The sequence below is a fragment of the Halichoeres trimaculatus genome, unplaced genomic scaffold, assembly GCF_033239565.1.
Source record: "Halichoeres trimaculatus isolate MK-OKI-2021-1 unplaced genomic scaffold, fHalTri1.1 fHalTri1_scaffold_9, whole genome shotgun sequence".
NCBI lineage: Eukaryota > Metazoa > Chordata > Actinopteri > Labriformes > Labridae > Halichoeres > Halichoeres trimaculatus.
In genome coordinates this window covers 28,465,244-28,479,964 of record NW_027437188.1, presented here as the reverse complement: position 1 = coordinate 28,479,964, position 14,721 = coordinate 28,465,244, and the positions used below count along the sequence as shown (strand labels likewise).

The following is a 14,721-nucleotide window of genomic DNA, read 5'->3' as shown; positions in this document are numbered from 1 at the left end:
CAGACATAACAAAAGTGAAGACAGCAAATTAGTCAAGACAGGATTCAAAGGATCATCTATCATTCTGAGACTCACCATGCGAAACCATAAAGATTCTGTCTACCTTTTTGTCTGCCTAAAGATTTTCATTAGCATTTTGTTAAATTATTCGAATGCTTTTCATTTTTGATAAATTTATCGTTTTTCTGAAAGAAGATAATCCTTTTAAAGGAAGCAGGAAAATAAACACAAAGACCTGATAGGTCTGATGGGTCTGATGTATATGTTGATGGCATGTAGGAGTGACAGAGGGAGGAGGCGAGACTCAGCAAAGGCCTTGGGTCTCTGGATCAGGAATTTCTCATTACAGATCTCCTTGAACTCCACAGACTGTTGTCCGGGCTGAATGCAGTAAATCACACAAAGACTGTGGCAGGTGTGGCCATGACCTCACCCTGGCCCTCCTGCACTCTTTCCCCATCTCTCTTCTGCTTCTTTGGACCTGGCTAACAGCTTGTTACACCCATACCTTTTGTTGCAAGATTCAAAATAAATAACCTGATAGTTCCACAGTAAAAACAAACAGTGCAGTTTTATTTTTTCCAGTCAGACCAGTTTTATTTGTGCAATAAACTGCTCCTGCTTAGTAATTCACATGTAGTAAAAAGTGTTCCTGTTGCGTTTTAATCTTTCCACTCGCAGGTACTTCAGCAGACATATAGATGTCCATCTATCTTCACATCACAGCAGCTGAGCAGATTAGATGCTCCCACACCTCGCAGGACCACGTAATTCATTCTACAGAAAACCAGTCAGTCAGTCACTCAATCATCCCCCCCACCACCCTCCCGTCCCCTTCTCTGTGTGGCTCTTCACACACATCCTCACACCTCGCCCACACACCCAAGCACTGATCATTAAACCTGAAGGAACTCAAGGGCAACGCTTTATTTCCTTTGCAAAAGCAGAGGAAGAAATTTTTAATTAAATTTTGTGACTGCAAATACACGGCAACTGAAGGTCACGGCCGTACGAGCATTTCTCAAATCAAAATTTATTCTGCGCATGGAATAACAAAAAAAATAAATTCACTAATGCTTGTGTACCTGTACTTTCAACTTTGTAAGGAAATAGTTGCTAAAAAACTTAAATCAAGTGTCATTTTTGTTGGACTAAATACTGTATTTTCCAGGAGATTTTACACAAAATGCATTTAGGAGTAAAAACAATCTTTCATCCAGAGAGTTTATAGACTTGTATTCCTTTTTTCAGCATCAACCTTTAACACAGCGTTTTATTTATTCTTGAGTCATGTATGGTGCTGGCATGAAAAAAAGGACACGTCAGATTTTCCCTCACCATCTGTGACCTCCAGTTGAGCCTTGGCGAGGATGCTGCCTGCAACGGTCAGAGCCTGGCAGATATAGTAACCAGCATCTGCCCGCTGCACAGATGAGATGGTGAGGTCTCCGCTGAGCGACACCGAGAAGCGACTGTTGGGCTGCTGGGGTTGGTTGGGAAAGAGCAAATTCTGCAGGACGAGGAACAAACGGGCAATTAGCGAGGACATGGAAGCGGTACGATCTGGAAAAACGACAGAACAGTTGCACACCCACGACTACCAATACACTCACAGACACACAAATTGGACTGCTACAGATTGAATATGAACAATTTCATCTCCAACTTGGCTAACCGACCTTAGAAAATGGCCCAACATGTGTATAGTTTGATGATTTGGTTTCATATTTATTCTTGAGCCAAGCCAGAGGCTCCACTCTGTTATGAAGGAGACTGTTGCTCTTGTTGGCTTCAAGACTTCTTTTTCTTTCTGCAGCGATTACACAACTGCTTGAGCTGCTCTTTTTCCCACAGAGACAATCCCATACATTAAAGCTTCTACAAAATACAGCTCCTCTCAGGATGTGCTGAAAGACAAATAAGGAATCAATTCATCATATTTCAGAGTAAATACACAGGATCAGGGGATTAATCACGCTGGAAAAGACATAATCTCTACATTTTTCTCATTAGTTATTCATCCCTGGTTTTTCTTTTTTTGTATTCCTTTTATTCCCTACGATCCCCAAAGGTAAAAAGCAAACAAATTAGCACGAATTAATTACACTTAATCGCTCTAATGCAACAAATTATGTTGTTTTTTAAATTAGGCTCTACACATCTTCAGCACATGAAAGATGTACACTCCATTATCCTGAAGTGTGAGAAAAAGGTCTATCTGTCACTTAATTGCCACACTGAATTAGTTTTAATTTGTTCTCTCAACAAATGCCTTCACACCTTTTATACGTGAGCGTGGGCGACGTGGGGAAAGCACAAATAAACACAAGGACACAAATGTAAAGATTGAGAGAACATGCAACTGCTTGTATAAAAGTGTCTGTTGAGCATTCATTTCTAAAGGCTCATCTTTAATGACAATGTGAGGCACACGCCGGATGTAACCCAGCTCTTTCTGAACAAGTTCACAGCGTGACTCAGAGCGACTGAGTCATGTGCTGCAGGTCATACAGTGGTTTGAGGTAAATTGGGTGAAAAGTACACCAAATGTTTGTGTGAGCAGGTAAGCATGTCTCACTTCTGTTCACTCTTTTAAAAGAACTTTGCTGTAATTGTTGCCCTGCAGGCTTTGTGTGGCTGAATGTGTGTATATGTGTTTGGTTGTGTGTGTGTGTGTGTTTGAACCTAAGCCAGGGCTGAATCATATCTCTGGCTCATCTACAAGCCCCAACAGGCTCCTAATTGGCACTGTTGTTGAGCGTCGTGAGGACACCCAGGTATTTGAATGGGTTATCTGCTTGAGTGAAGGATACGATCGTTCTTATCAGTGCAGGGTCACGGGAAAGCGATTAGCACTTTGCCAGGCACGCTGTCGTTTGGCGGCTCCTGAGAACAAAGGTGTTTCTGTGTCTGCTGTAAAGATACTGATGACAGATAGTGTACTTTCAAGTGCTGTGTGTATGTGTGTGTAAAGGAATCATAAGTACTGAATAAGCGTGCATATAGTGAAGGGAACTAAACAAAGCACTGATAGCAGGAGATGCAAAGTAGATAACTGAGAGAGCAACATATATTCCTTTGTAAGAACTGATGTGAAAAGCAATAAAAAGATAAAACCGTTCTCCACACAATGCCTATTGTGAGATTGTTTGCTCTTACCTGACTCCCTTCCTTCTGCCAGAAGACGGCAGGCTGAGGGTTTCCTTTGGTTTCACACGGGAAGGTAGCGGTGCGGCCTTGAGCCACAATTTGGTCCCTTGGACGGATGACAAACTGGGGCGCAGCTACAGTCAAAGGACAAACAACACAAGTGTTAAAGGAGCAGTGTCACAAAGTGAGACCGAACATGAGAGCTGGATAATTTCATGGCTTTGGGATTTCAAGCAGAGACAAGCAGAATACAACAGAGTCAAATCAAATGGGAGTGCTGACAGAGCTTCCATGCAGCCAAATATCAATCCACTTCCAAATCTTTAACAGCTCTGAACAAAAGGAGAACACCAATGACTGTCAAGACTATCATCGCCATGGTAACCAGGTAGGCCATTCATCCAGTGAGGCTGAAGCTAGATGAATGACAGTCACAGTGGCATTCACACAAGGAAGCGCCTTGGTCACAATGGCATTTCCATCTGAGACAACACATAGGCACACCCATGCCCCTGAAGCATTACACTGAACAGGTACAGACAGGGAGGGGTTAACCACATCTGACTTTCCACACGGACGACCGAGTCTGCATCGAAATGCATCTCAGAGAAAAGTCAAGATCTGAAGTGGCTCGGTACTTCTGATCAAAGTTGTATCAAAAAGGAGTGAGGGAGAGAAAAGACTATTCCTGTGTTTGCCACACTTGAAGCTAACACCTCTCCATCACACAGAGAGGAGAGGCTTGAAAAGCGATCAAACTTTGAAATCAAAGTGTGAATTTTTCTCAGTCAAGACTCACGACTCCATCAGGAGTCGGGCCAGTTGTCACACACTTGTAGCTGAGACAGAGTGAGACGTGTCTGACTGACAACTTGACAGTTGCAGTCCAGGGAAAAAAAGGGAAGAGGAGTGCGAAGATTAGATACGAGGTTCTTTTGGTGTGAAGCAGCACCTGCCTGCACTATGGTAGGTTAGAGAGGCACAGATTCAAATTAGTGCCCCTCAAATAAAAACATATTGAGGCACAATTAATATTAATCAAGAAAATACTACGAAACCAAGTTCTGAGCTGGGATAGGATATAGCCTTTTTCTTTGGCCATAGCTTTGTTAACACCAAGAGATGCAACAACATTTGAGGAGTTGAAGCATATGAGTCATTAACATGTCCTGCAAGTGATAAAAAATGCATTCGGGCCAAAGCAGATTTAACCTCTTTAGAGTACCTCTATTTCAATGATGGTTCATTTTTACACAATGTTGCTACTTGATTATACTGAGTATAACCTGAAATCTTCTCGGCTGTTGAATAAAAACTAGATCTCTGAAAATGTCCAAACTTTTGACTTTGGATATTTCATTGCCTTTATTATCCATTTTGTTCTCTACTCAGTCACTCTGAGGTCTTAGTGTTTGTATAAATCTTCAATAACATGATCTTTTTAGGAGACATGGTCCTCACAGAGGTAGTCATACTATAAAGACTCAGAGTTTTTTGTTTTGTTCTAACAAATCAGCAAAATGTATTAAGTTTTTCAGTAAAGTTCTCTGACAAAGAATCTGGATTGTTGCAACATCTTGCACCCTTTTTGTGTCTTTTGATTTCTTTGTAAGTCCTTCCACTGACAAGCCAGCTGGTTCCAGTAAGGCCAAACCCTTCCCATTTGGCTGGTTTCTTCATGTAATCCCTTTTCGGGGTGTGTGTATTTGTCAAAGATACACACAGTTTGGAATGGTACAGATGGCTACAGATTTACTGCTTTCCCATTTGGCCTTCTGCAGCTTGGATATCTTGTGGCTCTCACAATGCTGGGCTTGATACAGAGCTCCTAAATCATGCTCTGGCAAGGACTCGGCTGCCTCCATTTACTTCCTCTGCTCTGTTCAATCCCACATACTGCATTACTAAGTACTCGCAAAAAATATGGTTTAACACCTTTCAGACTGGCTCCTGTCACTGTCTCACTCTCTTTTCATGTTTCTTTTTTCTCTGTCCTCAGAAAACTCTCGATGCAGAAGAAACAGACTCACAAACTTTTCTGAGATTGTATGACTAGTTTTTGCTTAAATATAAGATCACTTGCAGCCTTATGCCAAAATTTATTTCAGCTACATCTGACTTGCTCAGAGTTTCCTCTCTGCCTTGGATTTATCTTGATCTAGTTCTATACCTTCGCCATAACTTCAAAACAAGAAGGAAGAAAAAAGGTTTAAGGAAACCAGTGGGTGGGTGGACCTCAAAAGAAGAGGGATGCTTTCATAGAAATATAGATCAAAAACTTTGACAAATCAAGAGGAAGTCAGTGTGTGATGGTTTCTCAGCATGGCTCAGGGCTCCCTCACACTGGCCCTGTTTTGATCCAGAGACCCTTAATGACATGTGAGAGGCTCCTTCCTGTCCCCTCCTAAGGAAACACATGATCAGGTGCCCATATTTAATTCATGACACAGTCACATCTGCCTGGCTTGGAGAGGGCTTGACATAAAACAGCAGTCAGGGTGAGGAGAACAAATGGACAGAGAGACAAGCCTTCATTCAGTGCAGCAGGCACACAAACTCAGAAGAATTTCCTCCTCCTTTAAAAATCCCACATTCAATCATATTTTATTCAGAAGTCGACGGCAATTACTGTCTCTTCCCACGGACAGAGTGAATGTGTAATTTCCTCCATCTTCTTGAAAGCTGACAGTTTGACAATCATAGAAAAGCTGCTGCTGTTTTGGCAACCCAAGTCCTGCCACGGAGGCTGTGTCTGGGTTTCTCTGCCAGTCAAGCCTGTCTCGACACATACTTCTGTCGTTATTTCCTCTCCCTTCTTTGTCCTCACTCTTGCATCTTGTACCTGCATTCCACCTCTCTGTTGCTCTACAAAAACACAACTGTCCCTCCAGTTGCCCATTTTCACTCACATCCTTCTGATAATTAAGCATCTTTAGTGTATCACATCAGCCTCTACCTTAACCTTTTCCCTCAATCTACAGGGAAATAAAATCAGATCCCCAGCTCTGTAACATGGGGCTCAGAAGGAAAGCAGCTCGTCCAAAACAAACAGATCTCAGCTTTGTGTTCCAAAAATCCCCAGATGGCCACAAGACTTGCAAGTCAAACACGTCCTGCACCATATGAGATGACAATGTCTGAGGCTATCAGATTGCCAGCCCACTCTGTCGTTGTATAAGACAGGATGTCGTCGCTGAAAAGAGCATTCACTTTGGAAACTTTCAGCTAAACCTATACAGAAGCAAAGGGTGGCTAAAAACTACACTGGCTTTCGCTGAAACTTAATGAGATCTTGACAGAAATCCAAACCAAGAAGATCTGTAAAACTAACAAGACAACTATTTGATACAGTTCAAGACAAGTTATTAAATTATGAAATAATTGTGAATAAATGAACATTTAAATACAACGACAGAGACTTATATTACTGTCACTCAACTAATTAAGCTATGTACAAAGATAGTTGGTCCTTTTTAGTATGAAGCAATGTGAAAATCAAGGGTTAACAAAGTGTTAGCTCCACTGATTAATCTGTGTAAATATTAGACAAAATCCAAAAACAGATCTGTTACAACAAGTCAGAAATTTTTCTATGTAACTAATCAGGGTAGAGCTAAAAATGTACATAGACTACGTAGATACCTCATTCTAAGGGTAATTATGTGACCTAACACCTGTGTTAGTCAAATATAGTAACATAAAAGAAATAGCATTTGATTGTCAAGCAGTCGTATGCAAAGGAGTGTATGAAGGGAGCATGCAGGATGGAATCATACCAGAAGGATGGGTACTTACCGACAGGGCGAGCTGGAGACACAACAATGGTGGAGTGGATACACAAAACAAGAAACGAATAAAGACACACACGCACAAACATACAAAACAAGAGAAGAGGAACAGAAAATAAAACATAATGAAATAAGACAAAAAGAAACCAAAGTCAGAATGAATGGCATGTCGTGTTGGGGACAACATACTGTAGTTTCTTGCACAGGGTAAGCAAGGCAGAGGGGGTCCAGTAACATCTGAGAGCTGGACAGTTTGACTGACATGCTCACAGCCTCTGTCTATTCAAGACACCAGAGGACTGGTATAAGCGCCCCCTGGTGGTCAATGATCTTAAAGTGCATTATAAAAGCTTCAAGGGCAGCCAATTTGACTTTTCAGAGAGAAGTACTACTGGACCCTCTCTGTCTGCGTTTAATGAAATCTACAATTCTATGTGCTGATGGACAGAGCAGAAAAAAGAGAGCAGGAGGAAGAAATAGAGAATATCAAGGACTAAATGAAGACAGCATATGGGCTGGAGAAAGTACAGCTTCCCAAATTTAATCAAAGGAATTAGTGATGACAGTGGTTCCCTGATGTGTTGTCAGTGTTACTATTTGTTCTCACCGTCAAGTAAAACACCAAGATGCTACTCTCTCAAATCAACCTGACTTGTGTAAAAATGAGAAGTTCACCTTGTTGTCTCCCTCCAGCCCTCTGTGTAGCTCTAAAGCGGTCCACAGAGACCATAAATACTTGGGTTTAATGGGAAAAAGAGTGGTGGAAAGAGGGGAAATTATTGTTAGAATGTTTTTATTAACCTTGCAAACCCCAGGTGTGGGCCTGGCAGTGTGCACCAGTAATCTGTGAAATGGCTTTGCTGACTGGATGGTTACGGCGTGGAGGGTAGCGTGGCTACCCAACCACCACGTCTGGGGGAGGGTGGCAAAGTGTGTTGTGCTGCACTTGGAAATGTAAATAATTAAATAGATTCATAGAGCGCGGACATCTCTCTTTGCAGCAGGAGTCAGCATTCTGGTTTTCCATTTGTGTAAAGGAGACCCTCTGGAGTAAACTGCCAATCAAAACCTCATATTGTGTACGAGAACAATAACCCCAGAGGTCTGTGACTTCTCTTGGTGGTGTTATGTGAAAATATAACGGCGAATAAAGGTGTTTCATACCTCTGACTGTGAGAGTGGCAGATGCCTCCAGCTTGCCCACACGGTTTTCAGCCACACAGGTAAACGTTCCCTCGTCGTTAATGGAAGCCTTCTTCACTCTCAGCACATAGTCGTCCTTGTCATACTTGATCTCGTACCTGTCAACAAAAATGTTACATCTTGAAACTGAAGCTGCTTTTTCAGCAGTAAATGCAAATACAACAAAGTCAGATAAAACATGAACCCTGTGAAAAAAAGACTCTTTATTTCAGCCCTGCCTGTTGAGCTGTCTGCCAGCAGCAGTGGAAAGTGTATTTCCTCCTCGAGAGGTGCACAGAGGCGCAACTGTTCATTGTGACAAATGGAGATTGTGGGGAGAAGGATCAATTATTCAACAATGACACACAGTACACAGAGAAGTGTTCGTTCACTCGGAACCCTCAAAACTTGTTCAATATTCATGAGATGTTTCTCTGTCAGTGTGTGGATATCTTTAAACTGTATTCAGAGCTTTGTGTGGGCGTCATTTTGCCTGTACTGCAATATATCCTCACAAAACTACACTCCCACATTGTGCCACACCTGACTGTATCAATACAGACGATATACAAAAGCAAAGTGGGACCAAATTTCAATTTCACTACGGGAGCAAAATGTTTACCAATGTGTTTGCCAAACGGTTGTCTGTGTGCTTCCACCTGTATGAAGTGTATGGTGGTTGACAGAGGGATAACACTGGTCTGGTTTGTTGTTCCAGGATGTAATTGAAGGGGGTGCAGGCCTGGCAGTGTGTAAGCAGTGTACTGGAGGCTGTGTGATGGCGGTCTGTCAGCCTGACAACCTTCTGCTGTCCACAGCCTGTCACTCTCAGACATTGAGGAAGGAGCTGAGATAAACAGATAAAGGGAATCAGACTAGTGCTTGTCTACACTATATTTGCGCCTTAAAGATGTGTATAAATTCTAAATATGGCACAGAATGAGACAATCCAAGTGAAATTGGTGCAGTCTGTGTGTTTCTGTCTGCCTTTCAATTTCTGTGCTGCAGTCTATCTGTCTTTTTTGATACCACCACCGAGTCCCCGAAGTCAGAACTTTTCAAACCCACAAAGGGGCTTTCAAGGCCAAGCCTGGAGTTATATTATCCTTTTATTATAGCTTATGCTTCTGTTCCATAAAACTCCAAACTTGTAGTCCAACAGCTATTAAAAACACATAAAAGAACCAAGATCACTGATGCCAGCCCAATGCGGGGCTAACCCTTCAGAGATCGCAAAGTAGCCAGAGATGTTGGAGCAAACTGCACTGGTCATGTTGATTGTAATGAAGAAAAATGCAACCCAGTGCAACAGCATGACTCTTTTATGTGTTTTTAATAGTGTTTGGATGGTAACAGAACTCGATGGCACAGAGGAATAAGCTGTTCTGGGCTTACATGATACTTGTCTAAGCGACAAATTTGGTTTGTGTTGTTGCCTCTTAGGGGGAATGGTTAAAAGCTCATGCACAGTTGTCACAGTGGATGACTGTTTACTCAGGGTGGTACATTGGACAATGAACCCTGGCAACGAAAAACAGTTTATAGTGATAGCCCTGATGTGACTTTCCAGTAAAAGTACAACATGGTCCATTTCCCTCGGAGTGGGAAAGACCCCTCAGCTCGACCTCAGGTGTACTGATGGCTGCTTGCCATGAGCAGCTGCAGAACTAATCTGTCCTGTCTATCCACGTCTTAGTTTTTTGCCTGCTGTTATGACATTTCCTGAGCAAGCATTCAAAGGCAGCTTTATCGAAGCACATTCCTCAACTTTGACTGCCAGTTCCTCCTCTCTGCACAGGTACTTAAGAAACCATAATGATTATTTGACTGAGTCATGACTGAAGGCTTTGTTCTACAGAAAGGGGATGTACACTTCAGGTAATGGAGCAGGATATGAAGAAAGCATTTATTGTTGAAACAGAATGAGTGGCATCCAAAGGAATGAGACAGCACCTTCTGGGACATGCCTGTTGTCGGATAAAAAACAAACAAGCTAATAGAGAAAGAGAGAAAGAAAAATTTCTTCCATAACCTGCCTGCCGGCAAAGATGGGAGGCTTAACACGAACTCCTGACATTTTGGAGGAAGGTGGAGTTGAGCAAAAGAGTGGCAGGGACAAGTTAGGGCATAGAGAGAACACCATAACTCCCAAAGAAACCACAATGAGAGGAAATTAACCTTTTCCTGTTATTTAACCAAACAGAACTGACTGACAGGCTAAGAGAAGTTCAGTTTTTGTTATTGCTAAAATCATAACTTTAATGAAACTGTAAAGGCTCAAATGTGAAAAAAAACCCAAATGTTTTCCCTCAACATTCTCGGGAGATGTACCTATTTTGATTTTTGTTTCATTAGGAGTTTGAGAAATGTAATTCCATGAGAGTTAAGATGTGAATTACAAACTTGTGTTTTTGCTCTCAACGCTGACATGCTAACATTACGAACAGCATCATTTCAACCCTAAAACTAATTTACACTAATTGATAGTATTTCATTATTTTAGGCTCAGAATACAGATCATATTTTGTGTCTAATCTCTATTTCAGCTGTCCACACCTAGCCAGCACTGTAGTTCCAGATATGGCTGATGCTGTAATGCTACTACTCTATTCATCTACTACCAGGATGTAAACAAGCACATCTCATAGCAGCATGTTTGGCAGTATTTTGTTCTTGAAAATTAAGATAAAGATGTGTGGAGGCTTTGTTTGAAAAGAACTGGATTATTACAATACCACTAGAGCAACATGACTTGGCAAACCAATTCTACATTGTTTACACTCCAACTCTTTAATGTGCTTGGCTGTGCTAGATAAATTGAGTTTATTGTGGTGGTTTCTGAGTCTGTTTTACATCTTTGAATCAGAATTTCCTACTCTGTCACATGGTTAGCTGGCTAAGTGCCTATAATAGCGAACTGGCCAAAGAGAAGAACAAACTTGGAGGGAGGTTTTTAGCTTTCAATTTTAATGAAAATGCATGCTGTCAGCTCAGATTTTGTCTCTTCACTTCATGTCCTGAACAGATGGACTGAGATCCTGCTACATTTTGACTTCACATACAGGTTCTCACAGCCTGGCATCTTTTTGACCGAATCCTTGCCATATAGATAACCCTCATAGGCAACTTCAAGACAACATACTTTCTGTTCTTAACCCCATCTCTATCAACCTCTCAAACAGAACCTCAAGCTTATTATCAGGAAACATGAGCCCAATCAATCTGTAGTCAACTTCCTATATGGAATCAGCTGGGATGACAAGATGAGTGGAAATACTCAGGGATAAAGGCAGTTGTAGCCACGCACACATGCCAGCACACACAGAAAGGGAACAGTAGCTCTTTATTGAGACTGGATTGGAGTACAGCTCTGTTCTCTATTAAAGGAGGAATGTAATTGCACATGTAGAGGGGCTGTGGAAAGGATAGGAGAGCCAAGCTCACCCTGCCTGACTCTATCTCCTTTTCAACTCAAAAAAGGCACCCAGCACACACACTTACACTCACTCTCACACAAAGAACAAAGTATACAATCATCCAACACATATCCACACATGTGCAGAGTCATTCACTAGTGCAGGAAGATGAGGAGTGATGGGAATGTAAGCAAATGCCAAGACAAAGCAGGATTTTTCTGGCTTGTCAATTTGATGTGTTTGCTGCGTGGAGAAGCCAGTGCATTGATGAAAACTTTATTGGACAAACTTTAAAAGCATTGCGTCTCAAAAATCCTCTTCATCATCTGTGATGATTTGCCTTGAAACTGTCAGGAGCAAGCTCACCCGTGTTCCTCCCTCAGAGTACGTGCCAATTCGCTTACACTCAAAGACTCTTATCTCTTCAACGACTGAATGCTTGTGTATACCTATCCACAAAATGACCCAACCTGAGAGGATGTTATCTGCGGCTCCCTTGTGTGTACATGTGTTCTGTGGCTGTGCCGGGCAGAGGGCTTTTGTGCCAACTGTGAGCACATGACTCAGACTGAAGATACACCACAGGACTAATTCCAGCTGGCTCTCTGGCCTGACTGCTTTGACAGTAAGTCCCCTCTCTGCTCCATTTCATCCTGACAGTCTGATCCACTTTCACACCATCTGAGTGCTACTTTACCTCATCCCGATCAAAAGAGCTGGAGTCTACCTGTCCGGGCATTGTCACCCATGAGAGGGAATCAATTAACCGCTATCGCTTCTCATCTTCCTTTTGTACGGCCCTTAGCCAAGACTGCACTCCCTCTTGGCACATCTTGTGCCTCAGCAGGGTCAGGGCTTTCTCATCAATCCAACTGAAATTAATCACCTTATCCTACATTAATCAAAGAACAGTTTGGCAGGATTTCACTCCTTATGGCTAGGCTGGAGGTTTGTTGAAGGAAAGTGGATCCAGAATTTGCCTTTGAAAGAGCTACTTCTTGGTTCCAAAGCAACAAATGTGGCGCAATCTTTACTTAATCAAAGTGGTTTGGAGCAGACACTACGGTTGTACAGGAAAATGTAACAGACAAAGAGAAAAAAAGGCAAAGTTCAGCTTTTTGACCAATGCCTGGAAGCCATTCTTACTTTCTTTTTCTGTTGGTGTGAAGAACAAAGGGTTCATGAATCCAAGAAGCTAGGAGAAAGTCAGACGCAGAGGTAGGAACTTCTGTTTTCCTGGAGATGAGGAGCTATTTTTCTATCATTCATGAAGATAAATGAAGCATACTAATGCATAATAAATGATCAGCCGCAAAAATCCCTAATAAATGCAAAGATAGGATTCTATATTTTCTGCCATAACAGATGAGATATTTTATTCACCTTCCCTTGTCGCTGACACAACCAGTGTCAAAAAACCTTGAAGATAAAAGGTAAAAATGCACATCCTTCTTCCATTCCACTCTGCAGCCTCTCTCTGCATGGCTCTCATAAATAGCAGATGTATCCACTTATATATCAGGGGAAGTAATGGAGACAGGAACCATAGCCTTCCGTATTTTCATTCTGCTGAATCGTAGAGGTTAGAAATCACTGAAACTGGATGGTCAGCATAACACGGCCGCTCCTGTCACACCAGCTTTAACAGCTCTCTCAAATAGAATGACCCACACACCTCTATCATACACACACCCACACCGGCACACACACACACACCCTCCTGAGAGAGATTGAGTCAAAAAGAAAGGCTTTTCTGCTGAATGTTGCAGGGGCTGTGCTTTGGAGGTCAGTGGGGACAGGGAGGCCTGAATACAGAGAGACTGCAAGACCAAAGGGGCTCTGATAAGGCACAGGAGAGGGCACAAGGGGCTGCTGCAAATGAGGAAGGAGCGGGGGAACCAAAGGAGGGGAAGACGTGGGCCACACACTGAGCTGGTGGGCAGAGGGAGATAAAAACACTGCCCAAGTCTTTCCACGGGGATTCAGAGTCTGTGGCAAAATCTTCTCAGAGCTCTGTGATGTGGGAGCAGCTTTGGTCTTTTGCTCAAGATGTTGCAGAGATGCCTCACAGACGGATATTAATCTGATACTGATATTATTTCCAAAGGGTGCGCTAATCTATCGGCCTGGTAATGAACCAATGAGCGTGAATGATGTCAAATTAGCAACATTATGAGGGGGATATTAGACTGTGTACACCTTAAATTAACCCTATTAGACCTATAATAGCTTTTACAACAATCGACCTGATTGAAGCTCCTGTGAGGAGTTTTTAGCTGGTTATAGAGCAGGCCGATGTTAATAGTCATTGTTTCCCACAAAAAGAGGTTTTCCGCTCAGGCCATGAGGAGTATTTTTTCAGCTGCCAAAATATATTCATAAACTAGTTTGACCTTTTTTCTTTTTTTCAACAGTGTAAAATCGCCATCTGTTACCAACAGTTTAATCACTCTGCCCCTCACGACTGTTAACCGGCAGCGCCTGACACATGCTCTACAGCAGGTAAGCAGAGTGCCCAATTATATGCTGAATATGAACCTTCTTGTGCCACCTTTTTAAAAGTTATGTGGCTGATTGCTGAGAATGTCATTCTGCACCTTTTTTTTCTTTGATAATTGTGAAAAGCTACATCCTACAGTAGCCTAGTTCACGAGCAGTGATAACAGATGATTCATTTCACTTAACCCAGAGAAGAGGTCACAAAGTTTAGCCTCTGCTTGTTGACACCTTAGACCAAAAGTTAAAGGTATTGTTTTTGTTAGCATCATGTTGGTAAACAATGAAGCTAAAACTTCTTTTTTTTCAGTTGCCAAGCAATCTAGCTCGGCAGGCTGAACAACATAGATATTTTCATGCTGGATCCTGTCCAGCAATGGCAGCAGAGCAGGTGAGAGCACTTTAAGGTCACAGATCGCTACAAGGAAAATTTAAAGCATGAGTGCCTCACTTTCAAAGGTTTGTCAGTTGCATCGCTCAGAGAAAGGGAGCTAAATGAGGACAGTTTACTGCAAAAAACTGATTTTGTCTTATTTTCAGTAGAAAATGTCTTTTTAGACTTAATAGGAGCCACATTCACCTGACCAGTCCAGAAAAATGTCTTGTTTCAAGTCACTGAAAAACAAAATGAAGTCTGAGTTGTTTGTAACATATTAAAAAAAATCTGCCAATGGAACAAAAGAAAAGTT

At 42.0% G+C, this 14,721-nt stretch overlaps 1 protein-coding gene across 10 annotated transcripts in view; it reads right to left on the bottom strand.

Annotated features, from left to right (window-relative positions):
• Positions 1 to 14,721, bottom strand: part of robo2 (roundabout, axon guidance receptor, homolog 2 (Drosophila)) — a 341,406-nt gene that overhangs the window by 40,537 nt on the left and 286,148 nt on the right. For 6 of the 10 annotated variants that reach the window (XM_074678828.1, XM_074678834.1, XM_074678827.1 and 3 more), the window contains 4 exons: positions 8,103 to 8,239; positions 6,946 to 6,957; positions 3,160 to 3,284; positions 1,339 to 1,510 (listed from right to left, as the gene is read on the bottom strand). In XM_074678828.1, the coding sequence (XP_074534929.1) occupies positions 1,339 to 1,510; positions 3,160 to 3,284; positions 6,946 to 6,957; positions 8,103 to 8,239 (446 nt within the window). The remainder of the gene's footprint in view (positions 1 to 1,338; positions 1,511 to 3,159; positions 3,285 to 6,945; positions 6,958 to 8,102; positions 8,240 to 14,721) is intronic. The other 4 variants (XM_074678835.1, XM_074678829.1, XM_074678837.1 and 1 more) reach the window with 1 other exon arrangement.